This window comes from Ornithorhynchus anatinus, chromosome Y5, assembly GCF_004115215.2.
Source record: "Ornithorhynchus anatinus isolate Pmale09 chromosome Y5, mOrnAna1.pri.v4, whole genome shotgun sequence".
Classification (NCBI taxonomy): domain Eukaryota; kingdom Metazoa; phylum Chordata; class Mammalia; order Monotremata; family Ornithorhynchidae; genus Ornithorhynchus; species Ornithorhynchus anatinus.
The window spans coordinates 390367-409491 of NC_053179.1; the positions used below are offsets into that span (position 1 = coordinate 390367).

Sequence of the window (19125 nt, forward strand, 5' to 3'; positions counted from 1 at the left end):
CCAAACCTGGTCCTCTCCCAGACTTCTCTATCACCGTGGATGGCACGACCATCCTTCCCGTCTCTCAGGCCCGCAATCTCGGTGTCATCCTTGACTTGTCTCTCTCGTTCACCCCACACATCCTATCCGTTCCCAAGACCTGCCAGTTTCACCTCTACAATATCGCCAAGATCCTCCCTTTCCTCTCCACCCAAACGGCTACCTTACTGTTACGGGCTCTTGTTACATCCCGGCTAGACTACTGTGTCAGCCTTCTCTCTGACCTCCCTTCCTCCTCTCTCGCCCCGCTCCAGTCTATTCTTCACTCCGCTGCCCGGCTCATCTTCCTGCAGAAACGATCTGGGCATGTCACTGCCCACTGGGCATGGCATGATCTGCCACTTGTCGGCTGTGTGACTGTGGGCAAGTCACTTAACTTCTCTGTGCCTCAGTTCCCTCATCTGTAAAATGGGGATTAAGACTGTGAGCCCCACGTGGGACAACCTAATTCCCCTATGTCTACCCCAGCGCTTAGAACAGTGCTCGGCACATAGTAAGCGCTTAACAAATACCAACATTATTATTATTATGTCACTCCCCTTCTTAAACAGCTCCAGTGGTTGCCTATCAACCTCCGCTCCAAACAAAAACTCTTCACTCTAGGCTTCAAGGCTCTCCATCACCTTGCCCCTTCCTACCTCTCCTCCCTTCTCTCTTTCTACCACCCACCCCGCACGCTCCGCTCCTCTGCCGCCCACCTCCTCACCGTCCCTCAGTCTCGCCTATCCCGCCATCGACCCCTGGGTCACGTCCTCCCGCGGTCCTGGAACACCCTCCCTCCTCACCTCCGCCAAACTGATTCTCTTTCCCTCTTCAAAACCCTACTTAAAACTCACCTCCTCCAAGAGGCCTTCCCAGACTGAGCTCCTCTTCTCCCTCTACTCCCTCTGCCATCCCCCCTTTACCTCTCCGCAGCTTAACCCTCTTTTTCCCCTTTTCCCTCTGCTCCTCCACCTCTCCCTTCCCATCCCACAGCACTGTACTCGTCTGCTCAACTGTATATATTTTTGTTACCCTATTTATTTTGTTAATGAATTGTACATCGCCTTGATTCTATTTAGTTGCCATTGTTTTTACGAGACGTTCTTCCCCTTGACTCTATTTATTGCCATTGTTCTTGTCTGTCCGTCTCCCCCGATTAGACTGTAAGCCCGTCAAACGGCAGGGACTGTCTCTATCTGTTGCAGACTTGTTCATCCCAAGCGCTTAGTACAGTGCTATTCAATTCATTCAATAGTATTTATTGAGCGCTTACTATGTGCAGAGCACTGTACTAAGCGCTTGGGATGAACAAGTCGGCAACAGTGCTCTGCACATAGTAAGCGCTCAATTAATACTATTGAATGAATGAATGAATACTCTTTCCTCTTCATCCAAACTCCTACCACACTAATACAATCATTCATTCTATCCTGCCTAGATTACTGCATCAGCCTCCTTGCTGACCTTCCAAACTCCTGCATCTCCCAGTCTAGTTTATCCTTCACTCGAATGCCTGGATCATCTTTCTACAAAAATGTTCAGGACATGTCACCCCCACTTCCTCAAAAATATCCAGCTGTTGCCTATCCACTTCTGTATCAAACAAAACTCACCGTTGGCTTTAAAGCACTCCATCACTGCGCCCCCATCTACCTCACCTTGCTTCTCTCCTTCACTGCTTTTCAGTCCTCACTGTTGCCTAGATCTCACATGCCTCATTACTTACCCGGCTTACATCCTGCCTCTGGCTAGGAACTCCCTCCCTCCTCAAATCTGACAATTACTCTCCTAAAAGACTCTCCCTTATGGAAGGCACATCTCCTCCAAGAGGACTTCCCAGACTAAGCTCCATTTTTCCCACATCTCCCACTTCCTTCTTTGTTGCCCTGATTTGCTCCCTTTGCTCTTCCCCGCCCCTTTCAGCCCCATAGCACATATATATATATATATTTGTAATTTTATTTACTTGTATTGATGTCTGTCTCCCCCTGCTCTAGACTGAGCTTGTTGTGGGCAGGGATTATAATTGTTTATTGTTGTCCTGTATTTCCCAAGTGCTTAATACACTGCTGTGCCCACAGTAAATGCTTAATAAATACATTTGAATGAATTAATTAATACTTAAAATTACTCATCTTAACTTATGAAACCTACCCCCCTCTTTTAACTTTCCTTTTGCTTCTGTCCCTAAAGCTTGCATTTTTGTTGATACCTTTGACTTTGTCCTTCACTTCCTTCATTCAGTATTCAACTATTGGACAGATGCTGAAATCAGTCAGCTCTGGGGTAAGCTTGGAAGAATGAGTAATGGAAGAGGCAACAAAACTGTGGGTTTGTTTTTTGGTTCCAGTGCTACTCTTACTAGATAGACTCTTAACATGATGTTTCTCTCAACTTGCCTTGGACAGAATGAAATTCTCTTGTAAAATATTTTCTCCAAAAAAAATTATAAATGCACCTATTAAATGTAAAGTTTATTTTAATAAAGAGGTTGTCGTAATCATATAAAAGGAGGTTAGGATAATGCTCAATTACCAATTCCAAAAGAGTGTTCACTGGTGTACCTTTTTGGTTTTCCTTTACCAGGCAAATTAGCATGTGAGCACCACTGTGGTAAGTAAAAATCTCAGGCTTTGGGACATTGCTCTAAGAAGTACTTTCTTTTTTGCTGTAAAAAAGAAATGACCCAGATTCAAATATCTGTATGATATTATTTCAACATCTTGTCCATCTGCTCCAACCAAACATAGATTTCATTTGTGTGTTCCAGGAATCTATACATATGACACAATAGCTTGCCAGACTTGCAACTCCTCTCAATCAGCCTGCTTTGGATATAACTGCGAGTAAGAAGCACAGATGTGTGTGACTGTATGAGTGTGCCTAGGTTCTGAGACAGAGAAAAATCACTCAAGAAATCTAGATAAAACTATGCACCTAAACTTGTGCCATATCTGGTATCTAACTTCAAGTTTAGCTATAATCAACTGAGAAAGGAGGAGAGGGAATTGGAGTAAAAAAATCTATTGGATTTCCATCTTTTGATCTCTCCTATCAGTTTTGTGATTCTCATCAAGTGATTGAATTTCTTCTTGTTGGAGGAATTAGACTTGTATGGAAATGAGTGCAAGTGATGATATGCAGATTTCTTTCCCTGCATTTCTTAATACAAAATACCCAGGTCAGATTTAGATTGTGAGCTTACTGAGGAATAAAGATCACTTTCAATTCCCACCAACATAATCTCTTCCAGGTAGGAAGTAGGAGGAGGAGTGGAGGAGTCTGCAAAAGATACTAAGAAGGAACAGCTAGAGTGACAAAAAGACAACCTGGGGAAGACAGTAACAGTGAAGCTAAGTCTGGATAATGTTTCCAGGAGAAGGTAGTAGCTGACAGTCTCAAAGGCAGCTGAGAATTTGAGTAGGATTAAGATGGAGTTGAGGCCATTTAATTTAGTAATAATGTTGGTATTTGTTAAGCGCTTACTATGTGCAGAGCACTGTTCTAAGCGCTGGGGTAGATACAGGGTAATCAGGTTGTCCCACATGAGGCTCACAGTTAATCCCCATTTTACAGATGAGGTAACTGAGGCACAGAGAAGTTGTGACTTACCTACAGTCACACAGCTGACAAGTGGCAGAGCTGGAGCTCGAACGCATAACCTCTGTTTCACAACTCTGGGCTCTACTGTACACTATAAACACTTCATTAATTCACTCAATCATATTTATTGAGTGCTTACTGTGTGCAAAGCACTGCTCTAAGCGCTTGGGAGAGTATATACAATATAATAGGAAACAGACACATTCCTGCCCACAGTGAGCTCACAGTCTAGAGAGATAATAGATTAATAGATTAGTCAGCAAGCAAAAATCCAATCACAGATCCCTTTTGCAGAACAATACTGTTAGCTACAGGGTAAATCATGTTATCTTCTCCCACCTTCAAGAACTCTGGTAGCACAAAGCATAAGGCTGTCCTCCCACAGTCTTTCCTATCTTCATAGACAATACCATTACCCACCCTTTCTCAAAGAAGCCTGTAACACTGGCACTGTACTCAACTCATCCCTCTCAGTCCATGCACATATTCATTCTGTCACCAAATCCTGTCTGTTCTATCTTCTCAACATTGCTAAAATCCACCCTTTCCTCTCCATCCAACTGCTACTATACTGAACCAAGACATATCCCACCTAGACTATTGCATTTGCCTCCTAGATAACTTCCTGGCCTCCTCTCTCTCCCTGCTCCAGCCCATATTCACTCTGCCAAATGGAACATTTTTCACAAAAAAAATTCAGACCATGTACACCCAGTCTTCAAGAACCTTCAGTTTATGCCCATCCATCTCCACACAAAACAGAAATTGGTTTTAAAGCAGTCAGTCAGCTCACCCCATCCTAACTCACCTCACTAATCTACTAAAGCCCTGCCTACACACTCTGCTCCTCTAGCCCCAGCTGTGCCACTGGGCCTTACTCTCACCTATTTTACCACTGAGCCATTTCCTACATCCTCCCTATGACCTGGAACCCATTCCCCTTCCATATATGCCAGATCCACTCACCCCATCTTCAAAGCCTTAACAATGTCACATCTCCTGCAAGAGGACTTCCCTGATTAAGCCCTCTTTTACTGGGCTCACTCCCTTTTGCTTCATTTATGCTCTTATATCTGTGACCTTGGAAATCTATCTTTGACCTTGCCCACCCCCAACCCCACTAGACCTTATGTACATGTATTTAAATTGTTTATTTTCAATTACTCATTTATTTATATTAAAGTCTGTCTCCCTGTCTAGACGGTAAGCTTGTTATAGGCAGGGAACATGTCTGCTTATTCTGTTGTACTGTACTCTTCCAAGCGCATTTAAATGATATTCACTCAAGTACAGTGCGCTGCAGTCAGTTCTCAATAAAGACCTTTGATTGATTGTTTTAAACCACCTTTCCCAGACCCCAGTATGCAAAACTATATGTTCCTTTACCTCTAATTATTAGTTTCTTGAACAGATCATCAGATGAGTGGGAAAAAGCTGTCAAAGGCCTTTTCAATGAAATGTGAGTCCATATTCTGTGCTTTTATTATTATTAGGATATTAGGATGTTGTTACTTGAACTATCTGAGTTTAGTCTCCTTGATTTACCTATCTGTATTATCCTGAGGGAAATAATTTCAGAAGGCAATGCAGCACCTTTAAACAATATACTAATTTAAATTTTCTAAGGCAGAATGCAAAATAACAGGACTTATCTATTTGACTATGTTGCATTTTAATGTTTTATCTCTCCTCTAGTTCCAGTTTCCAATCCCTTCTCCCACTTAAACTTTGAGTATGTGAGCCCCACGAAGGGACAGGGGCCATATTTAATTCCCACTTGAGTATTTTCTCCCATTGTTTAGTACAGTTCTAAGTGTTTAATAAATACTATTACTACTACTAATGACATGAACTTCCAGTAGTTGTGTAACTCTCCAACTGGTGAAGGTTTAGCCATCAGGGAATAATAATTCCACTGCAAATAAATAAATGATTGGGTCATAAGTGAAATAGTGATCACTAATACTCTGCTTTTTTTTTTAGCAACAAATTTCCAGTGTAAGTTTTTTTTCTATTTTTTCTAATAACTTCAGTCAAGAGTAAGTGTCTGTTAATACATTCCCATTTAGCTAAGATTGTTTTAAGGACATTCTGATTCCTTCTGATCGTGAAATTATTTGCTACTTTTCTTGCTGGTGAATCCTGCTAGCAGGGAGCTATTCCCATGTGTATGTATTTTGCCTGGTTTTGTTACTTTTTTCTTATGTAGACTGTATTGCCCATTTTCATTTATGTGCTGGAATCAGAAGTCAGGAGATGGAACCATCTATAATCTAGAACTGCAGGAACAGAGACAGTTTTTGCAACAATTCCTTTATATTTGGTACTGTTTTCATACCAAATATAAAGGAATTGTTGCAAAAACTGTCTCTGTCTAAAATGGTCTAAAATGGATTAAAACTTGGAAATCATTCTGGGTTTTTACCACCTTCCCTGCTCTAGCAGGCAGCATGAGGCCTCCACAAAATTTTGGAACAATGAGAGAGATTTGGTTGGGCCTGAGCAGATTGGCTGGGCTGAATCCTCCATCTACAGTCTTCTGGTGGTCTTTTTACCTTCTCATGGTGATTTTGTCTTTATCTATTGAACCTTCATCATTTTCTCATAGACTGTCTAGCAGCTCACTTTTTGAGTGTGGCCCAAGTGGTCCTTGGGAATGTTCAGGTTTATTTAAAGTCAAAGAGGTTAGGTGGCAAACTTAAATTCTATGCTTTTTGGTGCATAATTTTTCACTTCTGACCATTCATTCATTCAATAGTATTTATTGAGTGCTTACTATGTGCTGAGCACTATACTAAGTGCTTGGAATGTACAATTTGGCAACAGATAGAGACAATCCCTGCCCATTGATGGGCTTACAGTCTAATCGGGGGAGACAGACAGACAAAATCAATAGCAATAAATAGAAGCAAGGGGATGTATATCTCAGTAACAAAATTAATAGGGTAATAAAAATATATACAAATGAGCAGATGAGCACAGTGCTGAGGGGAGGGGAGGGGAGAGGGGGAGGAGCAGAGGGAAAGGGGTGGAAAAGGGAGCTTAATAATAATGTTGGTATTTGTTAAGCACTTACTATGTGCAGAGCACTGTTCTAAGCGCTGGGGTAGACACAGGGGAATCAGGTTGTCCCACGTGGGGCTCACAGTCTTAATCCCCATTTTACAGATGAGGTAACAGAGGCGCAGAGAAGTTAAGTGACTTGCCCATAGTCACACAGCTGATAAGCTGACAAGCTTAGCTGAGGGGAGGTGAAGGAAGGGCAGAGAGGCAGCAGAGGGAAAAGGTCAAGCTCAGTCTGGGAAGGCCTTTTGGAGGAGGTAAGCTCTCTCTCAGTAGGGCTTTGAAGAGGGGAAGAGAGTTAGTTTGGCAGAGGTGAGGAGGGAGGACATTCCAAGACAGTGGGAGGATGTGGACCAGGGCTCGACGGCGGGGTAGGCGAGAACGGGGGACAATGAGGAGGTGGGTGGCAGAGGAGCAGAGCATGTGGGGTGGGCAGTAGAAAGAGAGAAGGCAGGAGAGGTAGGAGGGGGCAAGGTGATGGAGAGCCTTGAAGCCTAGAGTGAGAAGTTTTTGTTTCGTGTGGAGGTTGATAGGCAACCACTGGAGGTTTTTAAGAAGGGGAGTGACATGCCCAGAGTGTTTCTGCAGGAAGATGATCTAGGCAGTGGAATGAAAAATAGACTGGAGCGGGGAGAGACAGGAGGAAGGGAGATCAGAGAGAAGGCTGACACAATAATCCAGCCAGGATATTATGAGAGCCTGTACCAGTAAGATAGCCGTTTGGGTCGGGGGGAAAGGGCAGAACTTGGCGATATTATAAAGGTGAGACAAGCAGGTCTTGGTGATGGATTGGATGTGTGGGGTGAATGAGAGAGCTGAGTCAAGGATGACACCAAGGTTGCAGGCTTGAGAGACGTAAAGGATGGTGGTACCATCCATAGTGATGTGGAAATCAAGAAGCGGACAGGGCTATGGAGGGAAGATAAGGAGCTCAGTTTTGGCCATGTTGAGTTTTAGGTGGCGGGCAGATATCCAGGTAGAGACGTCCTGGAGGCAGGAGGAGATACGAGCCTGAAGGGATGGGGAGAGGACAAGGGCAGAGATGTAGATTTGTGTGTCATCTGCATAGAGATGATAGTTGAAGCTTTGAGAGTGAATGAGTTCACCAAGGGAGTGAGTAGATAGAGAACAGAAGAGGGCCAAGAACTGATCCTAGTTAGAGAATGGGAGGGGGAGGAGGAGCCTGCGAAGGAGACCAAGGATGAACGGCCAGAAAGATAAAAGGAGTACCAGGAGAGGCCGGAGTCCGTGAAGTCAAGGTGAGATAAAGTGTGGAGGAGAAGGTGATGGTCTAAGACAGCTGAGAGGTCAAGGAGGATTAGGATAGAGTAGGAGCCATTGGATTTGGCAAGAAGGAGGTCATGGGTGACCTTAGAGAGAGCAGTCTCGTTAGAGTGGAGGGGACGGAAGCCAGATTGGAGGGGGTCCAGGAGAGAATGGGAGTTAACGAATTCTAGTCAGCGAGTGTAGATGTAGACTCGTTCTAGGAGCTTGGAAAGGAAGGGTAGGAGGGAGATAGGGCGATAGCTGGAAGGGGAAATGGGGTCGAGAGAGGGTTTTTTTAGGATGGGGGAGACATGGGCATGTTCGAAGGCAGAAGGGAAGAAGCCATTGGAAAGTGAGCAGTTAAAGATAGAAGTTAAGGAGGGGAGGAGGGCAGGGGCGATGGTTTTTATAAGGTGAGCAGAATGGGGTCCGAAGCACAAGTGGAGGGGGTGGCACTTGCGAGGATGGAGGAGAGCTCCTCTGAGGATACTGCAGGGAAAGATGGGAAAGTAGGGGAGAGGGTTGGTGGGGGGGAGGGGAGAGGCAGAGGGATGACTTTGGGGAGCTCAGACCTGATTGTGTTGATTTTCGTGAGGAAATAGGTGGCCAGATCGTTGGCGGTGAGAGATGGGGGAGGGGGAGGAACAGGGAGCCGGAGGAGAGAATTAAAGGTCCGGAATAATTGGCGGGGGTGACGGACACAGGTGTCAATGAGGGAAGAAAAGAAGTTTTGCCTGGCGGAGGAGAGGGCAGAGTTAAGGCAGGAAAGGATAAAGTTGAAATGGATAAGGTTGGCTTGGTGCTTGGACCTTCGCCAGCAGGGTTCAGCAGCTCAAGCATAAGAGCGTAGGAAGCAGACAGAGGCAGAGACCCAGGGCTGTGGGTTAGTGGAGCAAGAGTGGTGGAGGGAAAGCTGGGCGAGTGAGTTGAGATGAGATGAGATGAGTTGAGAATATAAAATACTTTACTGTTATTACCTGAGCATTAACTGAACAGGAAGCACAGTATTAAGTTGTTGGAAGAGCACATCAGATACAAGACAAATATTTCTTGCTTATAAGAACCTTGCAAAACTTTTATGCTCATTATTTACTCAGCGTTGACTTTGTGCAAAGGACTGTACTAAGTGCCTGTGGAGAGTATAATCCAGAAGAGTTTACAGAAACTTTCCCTGCCTACAGCAAGCTTAAAAATAAAATGCAGTTGAGCTATTGCTCAACAGCTTTCATTTCTTGCCTTTAATAGTGATTTATTCCATTCACTTCCAAATCAAAAAGAAACTCCTTACCAAAGGTTTTAAGGTACTCAGTCAGCTCATCCCATCCTAACATACCTTGCTAATCTTGTGCTACAGCCCACCCCTCACATTCCATTCCTCCAACACCGATCAGTTCTCTGTACCTCGATCTTATATACCCCATCTCCACTCCTTTGTTCTTCTCACCTAGATCTCCCTCAAGAAATCAATCAGTGGTATCTATTGAACACTTACTATGCAAAAAAACACTACTAAGTCCTTGGGAGAGTACAGTACCACAGATCTTTCATTCAATAGTATTTATTCAATAGTATTTATTGAGCGCTTACTATGTGCAGAGCACTGTACTAAGTGCTTGGGATGAACAAGTTGGCAACAGATAGAGACAGTCCCTGCCATTTGACGGGCTTACAGTCTAATCGGGGGAGATGGACAGACAAGAACAATGGCAATAAATAGAGTCAAGGGGAAGAACATCTCGTAAAAACAATACGATCTGGCGACACAATCTTGCCCATAGTGAGCTTATCTTCTCCCTTCATATATGGCAGACCATGAGCATCCCCAACTTCAAGCCTTATTAAAATCACTTCTCCTCCAAGAGGGCTTCCCCAACGAAGCCTCATTTCCCATTCCCTCTCACTTCTGCACCACTTATGCACTTGAGTCTGTACCCTTAAAGCATTTAATATTCTTCCACCCTCAGACCTACAGCACATTACATTACCTACAGCACCTTACCATTTTCCTTCTCTGTGGGTATTTCAATATCTCACTTTTAAGATTGGAAGCAGCATGAGGGCAGGGATCGTGTGCATGGTACAGTGGATAGAGCATGGGCCTGGGAGTCAGAACACCATGAGTTCTAATTCCAACTCTGCAACTTTTCTGTTGTATGACCTTGCACAAGTTGCTTCACTTCTATGTATCCCAGTTGGCTCATCTGTAAAATGGGGATTGGGATTGTGAGCCCTAAATGGGACACGGACTGTGCCCAACCAATTTGCTTGAATACATCCCAATGCTTAATACAGTGCCTGGCACATAGTAAGTGCTTAACAAATACTATTATTTGTTATTATTGTTGTTGTTGTTATCATTATTATTGGAGGAAAGCATATGGGTTGGTTGAAGTAGGAAATCAGGGAGGTAACGTGTGATAGGGCAAGGTGAGTGAGTGCTTTAAAACTTATGTTAAGGAGTAGATGGGCAACCACTGGAGGCTCTTGAATAGTATTGTAGAAAAGTGATCTGGCAACTGAGTGAAGTATGATTGAAATGAGAAGACATACAAAGCAGGGAGGTAAGCAAGGCGGCTGGGGCAGTAATCAAGGAGAAATGGGAAGGTAAGCAAGGAAGCTGGGGCAGTAATCAAGAAGAAATGGGATAAGTGCTTGAATTAACTTATAGCAGTTTGGAGACAGAAAAAAGGGTGGATTTTAGTGATGTTGTGAAGATGGAATTTGGTAACACTAAATACGTGGTTTGAAAGAGAGAGGAGTCGAGGATAAGTCAAGATAACAGGTGTGTGAGAGAAGGAGGTGGTGATGTTGTCTACAGTTATTGGAAAGTAATGGGAAGGTAGGATTTGGATGGGAAAATAAGGAATTCTGTTTTAGGCATATTATGTTTGAGTTGTTGGCAGAACAATTACTTAGAGATGTCCTGAAGGCAGGAGAAGATATGAGACTGCAGGGAAGGGGAGAGATCAGGACTGGAGATAAAGATTTGGGAATCATCCTCATAGAGATGGTAGTTGAAGCAAATGAGTTTTCTAAGAGAGTGGGTGTAGCTGGAGAATAGAACAGGACCCAACACTGAGCACTGAAGGACTCCCACATTTAAGGGGTTGGAGGAGGAATGGAGGAGTCTGCAAAAGATACTAAAAAGGAACAGCTAGATTGACAAAAAGAGAACCCGGGGAAGACAGTATCAGTGAAGCTAAATCTGGATAATGTTTCCAAGAGAAGGGAGTAGTTGACAGTCTCAAAGCAGCTGAGAGTTAGAGTAGGATTAAGATGGAGTTGAGGCCGTTTGATTTAATAATAATGTTGGTATTTGTTAAGCACTTACTATGTGCAGAGCACTGTTCTAAGCACTGGGATAGATACAGGGTAATCAGGTTGTCCCACATGAGGCTCACAGTTAATCCCCATTTTACAGATGAGGTAATTGAGGCACAGAGAAGCAGCGTGGCTCAGTGGAAAGAGCACGGGCTTCGGAGTCAGAGGTCATGGGTTCGAATCCCGGCTCGGCCACTTGTCAGCTGTGTGACTTTGGGCAAGTCACTTAACTTCTCGGTGCCTCAGTTCCCTCATCTGTAAAATGGGGATTAAGACTGTGAGCCCCACGCGGGACAACCTGAATCCCCTGTGTCTACCCCAGTGCTTAGAACAGTGCTCGGCACATAGTAAGCGCTTAACAAATACCAACAGAGAAGTTAAGTGACTTGCCTATAGTCACACAGCTAAGTGGCAGAGCCGGCACTCAAACCCATGGCCTCTGATTCACAAGTCTGAGCTCTTTCCACAGAGGCATGCTGCTTCTCTATGATTTAGCAAGAAGGAAATCACTGGTGACCTTTGAGTTTTGGTGGAGTAAAGGAGGAAAAAGCCAAATTGGAAGGGTTCAAGAAGAGAATTGGAAGAGAGGAAGGGTAGGCAGCTGGTGTAGACAGTTCACTCATGGACCTCAGAGGATAGGAGGAATATGGAGAGATACCTGGAGGGAGCCATGTGTTCAAAGGAGGGTTTTTTAGGATAGAAGATATATGAGCATGTTTGAAAGTAATGGGAAAAAAGCCTGTGAAGAGTGAACAGTTGAAGATGGTGATCAGGAAAGGAAAAAAGGAGGAGGCAAGTTTTTGATAAAATGTGACCGGTTCAGTTCAGAGGCACAGATTGAGGGGGTGGATTTTGAAAAGAAGAGGGAGGTCCCCTTTTCAGATATTGCTGTGAAAGACAGCAGAGTAGGGAACAGTAGGAGGGAAGGACTGGACAGGAATAGGGTGAACAACACTGATGGTTTCTCAGTTAAGTAAATGGTCAGGTCATTGGGCAAGAGATTGGGAATGCGAGGAGACAAGAGATTTAAGGAGGGAGTTGAACATCTGAAATAACTGGTGTTGGCGGTAGGCTCAGGAATCATTAGAGGTGGAAAAATAACATTGCTGGGTGGAGGACAGGACAGAGTAGGAAAGGATGAAGGTAAGAGGCTTATGCATGGGAGCAAAGAAAGAGAACTTTGGAGGTAATCCACACTGGTGGATTAGTGCTACAAGTTTGGTGAAGGGAGAGGGGAACAAGTAAGATGAATGATGTTTTAGAAAAATGATCCCCGGAGCAAAGTGGGAATGAACTGGAAAAGGAAGAGGCAGGAAGCTGGGAGTTATTATTATTACCAACTTTATTGTATTTCATGTATTTAATATAATGCTTTTCACAGGGTAAGCAATTAATAAATAACAGTAATTAATTGATAGAGAAAGCAAGGCAAATGCAGGCAGTGTTCCCTAAAACATAGGCCTGGGAGACAGAAGAACCTGGGGTTTAATCCCAGCTCCACAGCATTCATTCATTCAGTCATATTTATGGAGCACTTACTGTGTGCAGAGCATTTTACTAAGATAGGTCATCTTTGGTTCAATAGGTCATCTTTGGGTCAAAATTCCTAGGAAATTTGTTTTGTTCTAGACCTATCTTGGAGATTTGGATAACTGCTCAATGGGAACCAGTATGTCTTGTGAGCCTTGGACCAAATGGACCAAACTGCAAAATAATGATCAAGTTCAGATCATAAAAATGAGAAACTCTTTTTGGCTAGAATTCTACTGTCCAGGAAAGAGAATCTTCAAAGAAGTCATGGATTTCAGTGATAACTGCCAGTGATGGAATGGACATCTTCTTTTTAAAGATGGGTGCTAATTGCCATAAGGCAATTAGCTGACTGGTGCTTTATCCTTTAGGAAATCTTTTCCTAATTTTGCTATTAAAATTAAAATTTTGTAGGGTTTTTGCATTTCTTACCTATAATGAAAAGCATTGTCCAGTTTCCAATCTGATCAGGAAAAAAATACTTCTAAGTAGTATTTTAAATTTGAGGTTTCTGCAACCCATTGAATTTTCTTTTCTCTTTGCAGTCCATTTTCATTGAACATCACACGTAAGAATGACAGGACACAAGATCATTCTCATCTGGTAGGGAAAAATGAGTTTCAAATGTCTAATTTTAAATGTCAATAGTAGAGCAAGCATTAAAGAAAACAATTTTTAATTTTCAATTTGATAAAATACAAAAAAGTCAAGTATCAGAATAATTAGGAAAACAATATATTTTAGTGTTTCCAGTGAATTTATTGCTTTCCCACATGGAAGTTAGGGGACAGTTTCAAGAATTTGAACCTCTGTTGTAGAAACTAGAAATCATATATCTAGTCCTCAGTCTTTCTCTTACTATCCTCTGTCAACAATTGTGAGTTTATATATGTGAAAGAGTGGAAGAGGGTTGAAGGGGATTGAAAAAACAAAAGTGATTTTTTGTTTCACAGTGCTTCACATCAATCACTGTTACCTATTTTATTTCTGTTCCTCTTCCATTTCTAATCAATTAGTATTTTAAGAAAAAACTTGGGTTTATCAAGCAGTGAGAAATAAAAGGGCATTATTCCTGAGTTCAGCTATTGGTTCCAGGAATAAGGAAACCTGACTTTGCAAGTAAAGAAATTGTTGCTGAGCTTATGCTGTTTCTGATTAAAATTTCTAGGCGTCAAAGGACCATTAAGACATTTTGGGTAGTGGTTGTCCTAGGAGGAATCCCAAAAAATAACTAGCTAAAATGGATGGTATGGCCACAGTGCCTATGAAGGTAGTCATTTGTTCACTTTTGGCACTTAAGCACAGAACAGGACAATGTTGTGGTCACTTCATTAGGAAATGGGTGTTTCATGTAAAAAAGCCAACTCTATGCTTGCGCTTTGTGAGATGCTGTATCTTGTCTACTTATTAATGGTACTCTATGACCCAGCAGTGGTACTGCAGAAACCACTACTTCTATAATTATTTCCTTCACAAAGCTTCTTTGTCCTAAAATCTCCCCTATAAGCCCTCACATCCCAAAAGTAATAAGTCTGAAAAATACTAGACAGAAATGTGAATGTTATTTTCCTTATTTTTTATTAAACTGTCAAATATTTTTCTAGGAATTGAGGAAAAAAATGAATATTAGCACTTTTCCCTACTATCAAGGAACTCTTAACTTAAAACAGGGGAAGCTTTAACCCACAGAAAAATTTAAATTTAAAATGATATTCAGAAAATCTATGATTACATAGATAAACTGAAATAGCAGAGTAAAGGAAGACTAGGAATAGGAATTGGGATTTTTTTCAGGATTAGTCCTGGGACAAGCACATGCAAAAATATCCTAATGGTTCTTTGTTGATAAGACATTTTCATCACAAACATCATAACCTCAGCAAGGATTTCTTTAATTGTAAATTAGGAATAGATTAGGAATAGATAACAATCTTTCCAATTGCCCAGACTCTACTATTCGGAATTATCTCCTAAAAGGGAAGATTTGGGAATCATCCACATAGAAGTGTGGAAGGTGGGGCACTTAAGATACTGAAAAGAAGTGTCAAGAGAGGTAGAAGGAGAACTAGGAAAAATAGGACAGTGTCAGGGAAATGAAGGTTAGATAGAGCTTCCAGGAGAAAAGGAAGGTGATCAGTGTCAAAGGTTGGCTAAAATGTCAAGGCAAATTAGCTTAGAATAGAGTCCATTGGATATAGCAAGAAGTTCATTAGTGATTTTGAGGAGGAATCAGGAGATAGGAGAATCAGAGAGTCTGGACAGGGATGATAGAAGGGAAATGAGGTGACAGCTGGAAGGGGCATTGGGGTTAAGGAAGGTTTTCATTAGGGTAGCAGGTAATTGGCTGTTTTAACTGCGAGAGAAGGAGCCCTTGGAGACTAAGTGGCTGAAAAAAAGCGGGCAGTGTGGGAAGAAGTATGGGCATAAAAGTTTTAATAAGCTTACAATCAGCCAACTGTATTTACTGAGGACTTACTGTGTAAAGGGCACTTTTCTAAGTCCTTGGGAGAGACTAAGAGCAATAAAACAGACACATTTCCTGACCATAATGAACTTAAAGCCTAGATACTGTTAGAAAAGATGTGGTTGGCACACACACAAAAAAGATTTGGGAGATTTTCATGCTGATGGTTTCTATATGGTAGAAGATGATGGTGATGGTGGTATTTAAGAGCTTACTTTGAGGTAGGCCCTTACAAAGCGCTGGGGTCATTACAAGCAAATTGAGTTGGACACAGTACCGTCCAAGGTGGGGCTCACAGTCTCAATCCCCATTTTACATATGAGGCAAATGAGGCCCAGAGAAGTGAAGTGCCTTGTCCAAGATATTACAGAAGGCAAGTGGCAGAGCGAGGATTAGAACTCATTCATTCATTCAACTCATGACCTCTGACTCTCAGTCCCTTGCTCTGTCCACTATGCCATGCTGCCTCTCCAGATGAAGTAGTTGGGAAGACCATTACAGGTAAGAGTTAGGGGAAGTGAGGATACTAGGAGTTTAAGAAGAGAAATACAAGTCAAAAATATGCCAGATGCTGGAAAGGGACAAAAGGTCTGCTGCTGGGAAGAGGAGTGTGAAGAGTAAGAATGTGTTTAAGATCGACAAATTTGACCTGAGGTCTGGATTTCTGCCAACAACACTATATGGTGCAGAATATCAAGAAAAGTGAACTCTTTGGAGGTAAGGGAGTAGATCTGTGCCTCAAGAAAGGGGAGGTTGGATAGAAGATCAAATAGGGTACGATGATCTCGAATAATTGGAGGACATCAAGAAACTGGAGGTCTTTGTGGAGTAGGACAATTTTGTTTTGTTGGGAGCTTGGTGATAGAGAATGAAAGGGGGGTGGTTGTGATTGGAAGTAGAATTTCCGAATTGGAGACATTAGAGATTTGGCAGGGTTTAGAGTGCGTCAAATCCATTAAAATCTCACCTCTGCAAGGTATATTTTGTGTTCTATTAAACAATTCAAGAGCAAGGTTTAGCAACATAATCATTACTCTTTTCTCCTCCCACTCAGCATCTTGTAGAACTGGAGAAATTGAGGCTAAAACACCTGTTCCCCAAAAGAAATATATGGTGAAGTTGTGATTGTGACCACTGATATTCCTTCCTCATTTCACCCTCTTCTGAATTTCTTACAAAATCCATACACATCTTTGGAAGGCAAGTCTCCCTTTCTCATTTCCTGCAAGGAGTAACTATTAACAGTTTGTCAGTAAATTCTTATAATATTAGACTTTGTACAAAACACTAAGGTTTTTTTTTTCCAGCAGAAACAGATTACCTCTCAAATAGTAATGATGTCATTATTACCACATAAAATAATAATAATAATTTGTAGTATTTAATAAATGCTTACTCCAAGCACTGTAATAAGCACTGGATAATCATATTGGACTCAGTTCCTATTCCACTTGGAGCTCACCGTCTTGGAGGAATAAAAGGCATTTAATCCCTTTTCTTTAGATGAGGAACATGAGGCAGAGAGAGATTTAGTGACTTGCCTAAAGGCAAACACATCAAGTCAGTCGGAGAGCCAGGTTTAAAACCCAGGCCTTCTGATTTTCAGTCCTGTGCTCTTTCTACTACCTCATCTTGCTTCTTGGGTACAAGGTTCAGGGCACTATATTAAAGTAGTGAGAAAGTGAGAAGCAGCTTGGCTCAGTGGAAAGAGCACGGGCTTTGGAGTCAGGGCTCATGAGTTCGAATCCCAGCTCTGCCACTTGTCGGCTGTGTGACTGTGGGCAAGTCACTTAACTTCTCTGTGCCTCAGTTCCCTCATCTGTAAAATGGGGATTAAGACTGCGAGCCCCACGTGGGACAACCTGATTCCCCTATGTCTACCCCAGCGCTTAGAACAGTGCTCAGCACATAGTAAGCGCTTAACAAATACCAACATTATTATTAACATTATTAAAGTACTGGAAGGCAGTATGGCCCTAGAGACAGTACACAGGCTTGGGAGTCAGAAGACCCCTAGTTCTATAGTTTTAGATCAGAAGTTAGTTTACTGTGTGACCTTGATCTGATTAAGAAGTGGTCTGATTTTTGATCCAATCATATTATTTTATATCCACCCCAATGCTTAGCATCTAAATCAATCAATAAATAAGTCAAACCATTAGTGATATGGTTTGTGCAGAACACACAGTCAGAATTGAATAATTCTAAATAATAATTTAGAGAAGCAGCATGGCCTAGTGGATAGAACATGGGCCTGGGAGTCAGAAGGTTCTGGGTCCTAATCCTGCCTCTGTCACTTGTTTGCTGTGTGACTTTGTGCAAGCCACTGTACTTCTCTATGCCTCTTTTACCTCATCTGTAAAAAGGGGAATAAGACTAAAATTAATCTGATTTACTTGAATTCACCCCAGGATTTAGTAGAGTGACTGACACTTAGTAAGCATCTCCATACCTCTGTGCTTCAGTTACCTCATCTGTAAAATGGGTATATATTGTTGGTATTTGTTAAGCACTTACTATGTGCCGAGCACTGTTCTAAGCCCTGGGGTAGACATAGGGGAATCAGGTTGTCCCACGTGGGGCTCGCAGTCTTAATCCCCATTTTACAGATGAGGGAACTGAGGCACAGAGAAGTTAAGTGACTTGCCCACAGTCACACAGCCGACAAGTGGCAGAGCTGGGATTCGAACTCATGAGCCCTGACTCCAAAGCCCGTGCTCTTTCCACTGAGCCACGTAAGCCTCACGTGGGACAACCTGATTACCCTGCCTCAGTGCTTAGAACTGTCCTGTGCACATAGTAAGTGCCTAACAAATACCAACATTATTATTATTATTATTATTAAGCACTTAAGAAATACTCCAATTATTATTACTATTACTACTAGTAATAAACACCATTAAAATAAGTTCTACAGGGCCATACATTGGATAACACCGAGAAGTAGTGTGATTTAATGGAAAAAGCACAGGCTTGGGAGTCAGAGGTCATGGGTTCTAATCCCACCTCTGCCACTTGTTAGTTGTGTGACTTTGGGCAAGTCACTTAACTTCTCTGTGACTCAGCTACCTCATCTGAAAGACTGTGAGCCCCATGTGGGGCAAGCTGATTACCTTGTATCCTCCCAAGCACTTAGAACAGTAACAGTATAATTACAGTACTAGTAACTTAGAATAGTAAGCCCTTAACAAATGCCATCATTATTATTCTTATAAAATGGATCAAACCTATTGATTTCCCTGTCAATCATTTGTGCTGCCACAAGGAAAACTATATTTTGGAAATCTTATTATTTATGATAAAATAGCAATATTAGATTGGCTAAATGCTTACTAAATTTGTAGTTATTGTACTAATTACTGTGGTATATTCAAGATATAGGATTGGATTTAGTTCAGGTCCCACATGGAACTAAGGGGTAGGAAGAACATTTTATAGATGAGGAAATGGAAGGACAGAGAAGTTAAGTGACTTACTCAAGTTACACAGCAGGGAAGTAGCAGAACAGGGATTAGGGCCCAGGTTTTCTAACTCTTAGGTCCTATTCGCTTTCACTAAGTTATGGTGTTCCTCTGGTTTGATGTGAAGTCACTGTGATTACCACTGCAGTCTCAAAATGGGAATGGCAATATCATGATGGGTTAACATCATCCTCAATTTCAATAAATTTTGTATTTTCTTAAAAATACTAATCCTAAGAAGTTTTGTGTTCTCATAAAAATACTAATCTTAATGCTTGCTTTATTTTTCCTTCCTTAAGGAAAAAATATTATCATCTGGATTTTGAATTAAGGAAAGAAAAACTGGATGGACCATATCATCTCTTACATAGAAATAAAGATTACTTTTTCTCTGGA

At 42.0% G+C, this 19125-nt stretch overlaps 1 protein-coding gene across 11 annotated transcripts in view; it reads left to right on the plus strand.

Annotated features, from left to right (window-relative positions):
• The window catches only part of IZUMO4 (IZUMO family member 4), a 31161-nt gene extending 12036 nt beyond the window's left edge, over positions 1 to 19125 (plus strand). For 2 of the 11 annotated variants that reach the window (XR_003756542.2, XR_003756538.2), the window contains 7 exons: positions 2608 to 2634; positions 2792 to 2867; positions 5024 to 5083; positions 5608 to 5622; positions 13350 to 13407; positions 16323 to 16468; positions 19029 to 19125. Coding sequence is in view for 6 of the 11 variants with exons in the window: in XM_029056579.2 (XP_028912412.1) it covers positions 2608 to 2634; positions 2792 to 2867; positions 5024 to 5083; positions 5608 to 5622; positions 13350 to 13407; positions 16323 to 16385 (299 nt within the window). In the remaining 5 variants the exon portion in view is untranslated. Of the gene's footprint in view, positions 1 to 2607; positions 2635 to 2791; positions 2868 to 5023; positions 5084 to 5607; positions 5623 to 13349; positions 13408 to 16322; positions 16470 to 19028 lie in introns of those variants that run through there. The other 9 variants (XR_003756539.2, XR_003756540.2, XR_003756541.2 and 6 more) reach the window with 9 other exon arrangements.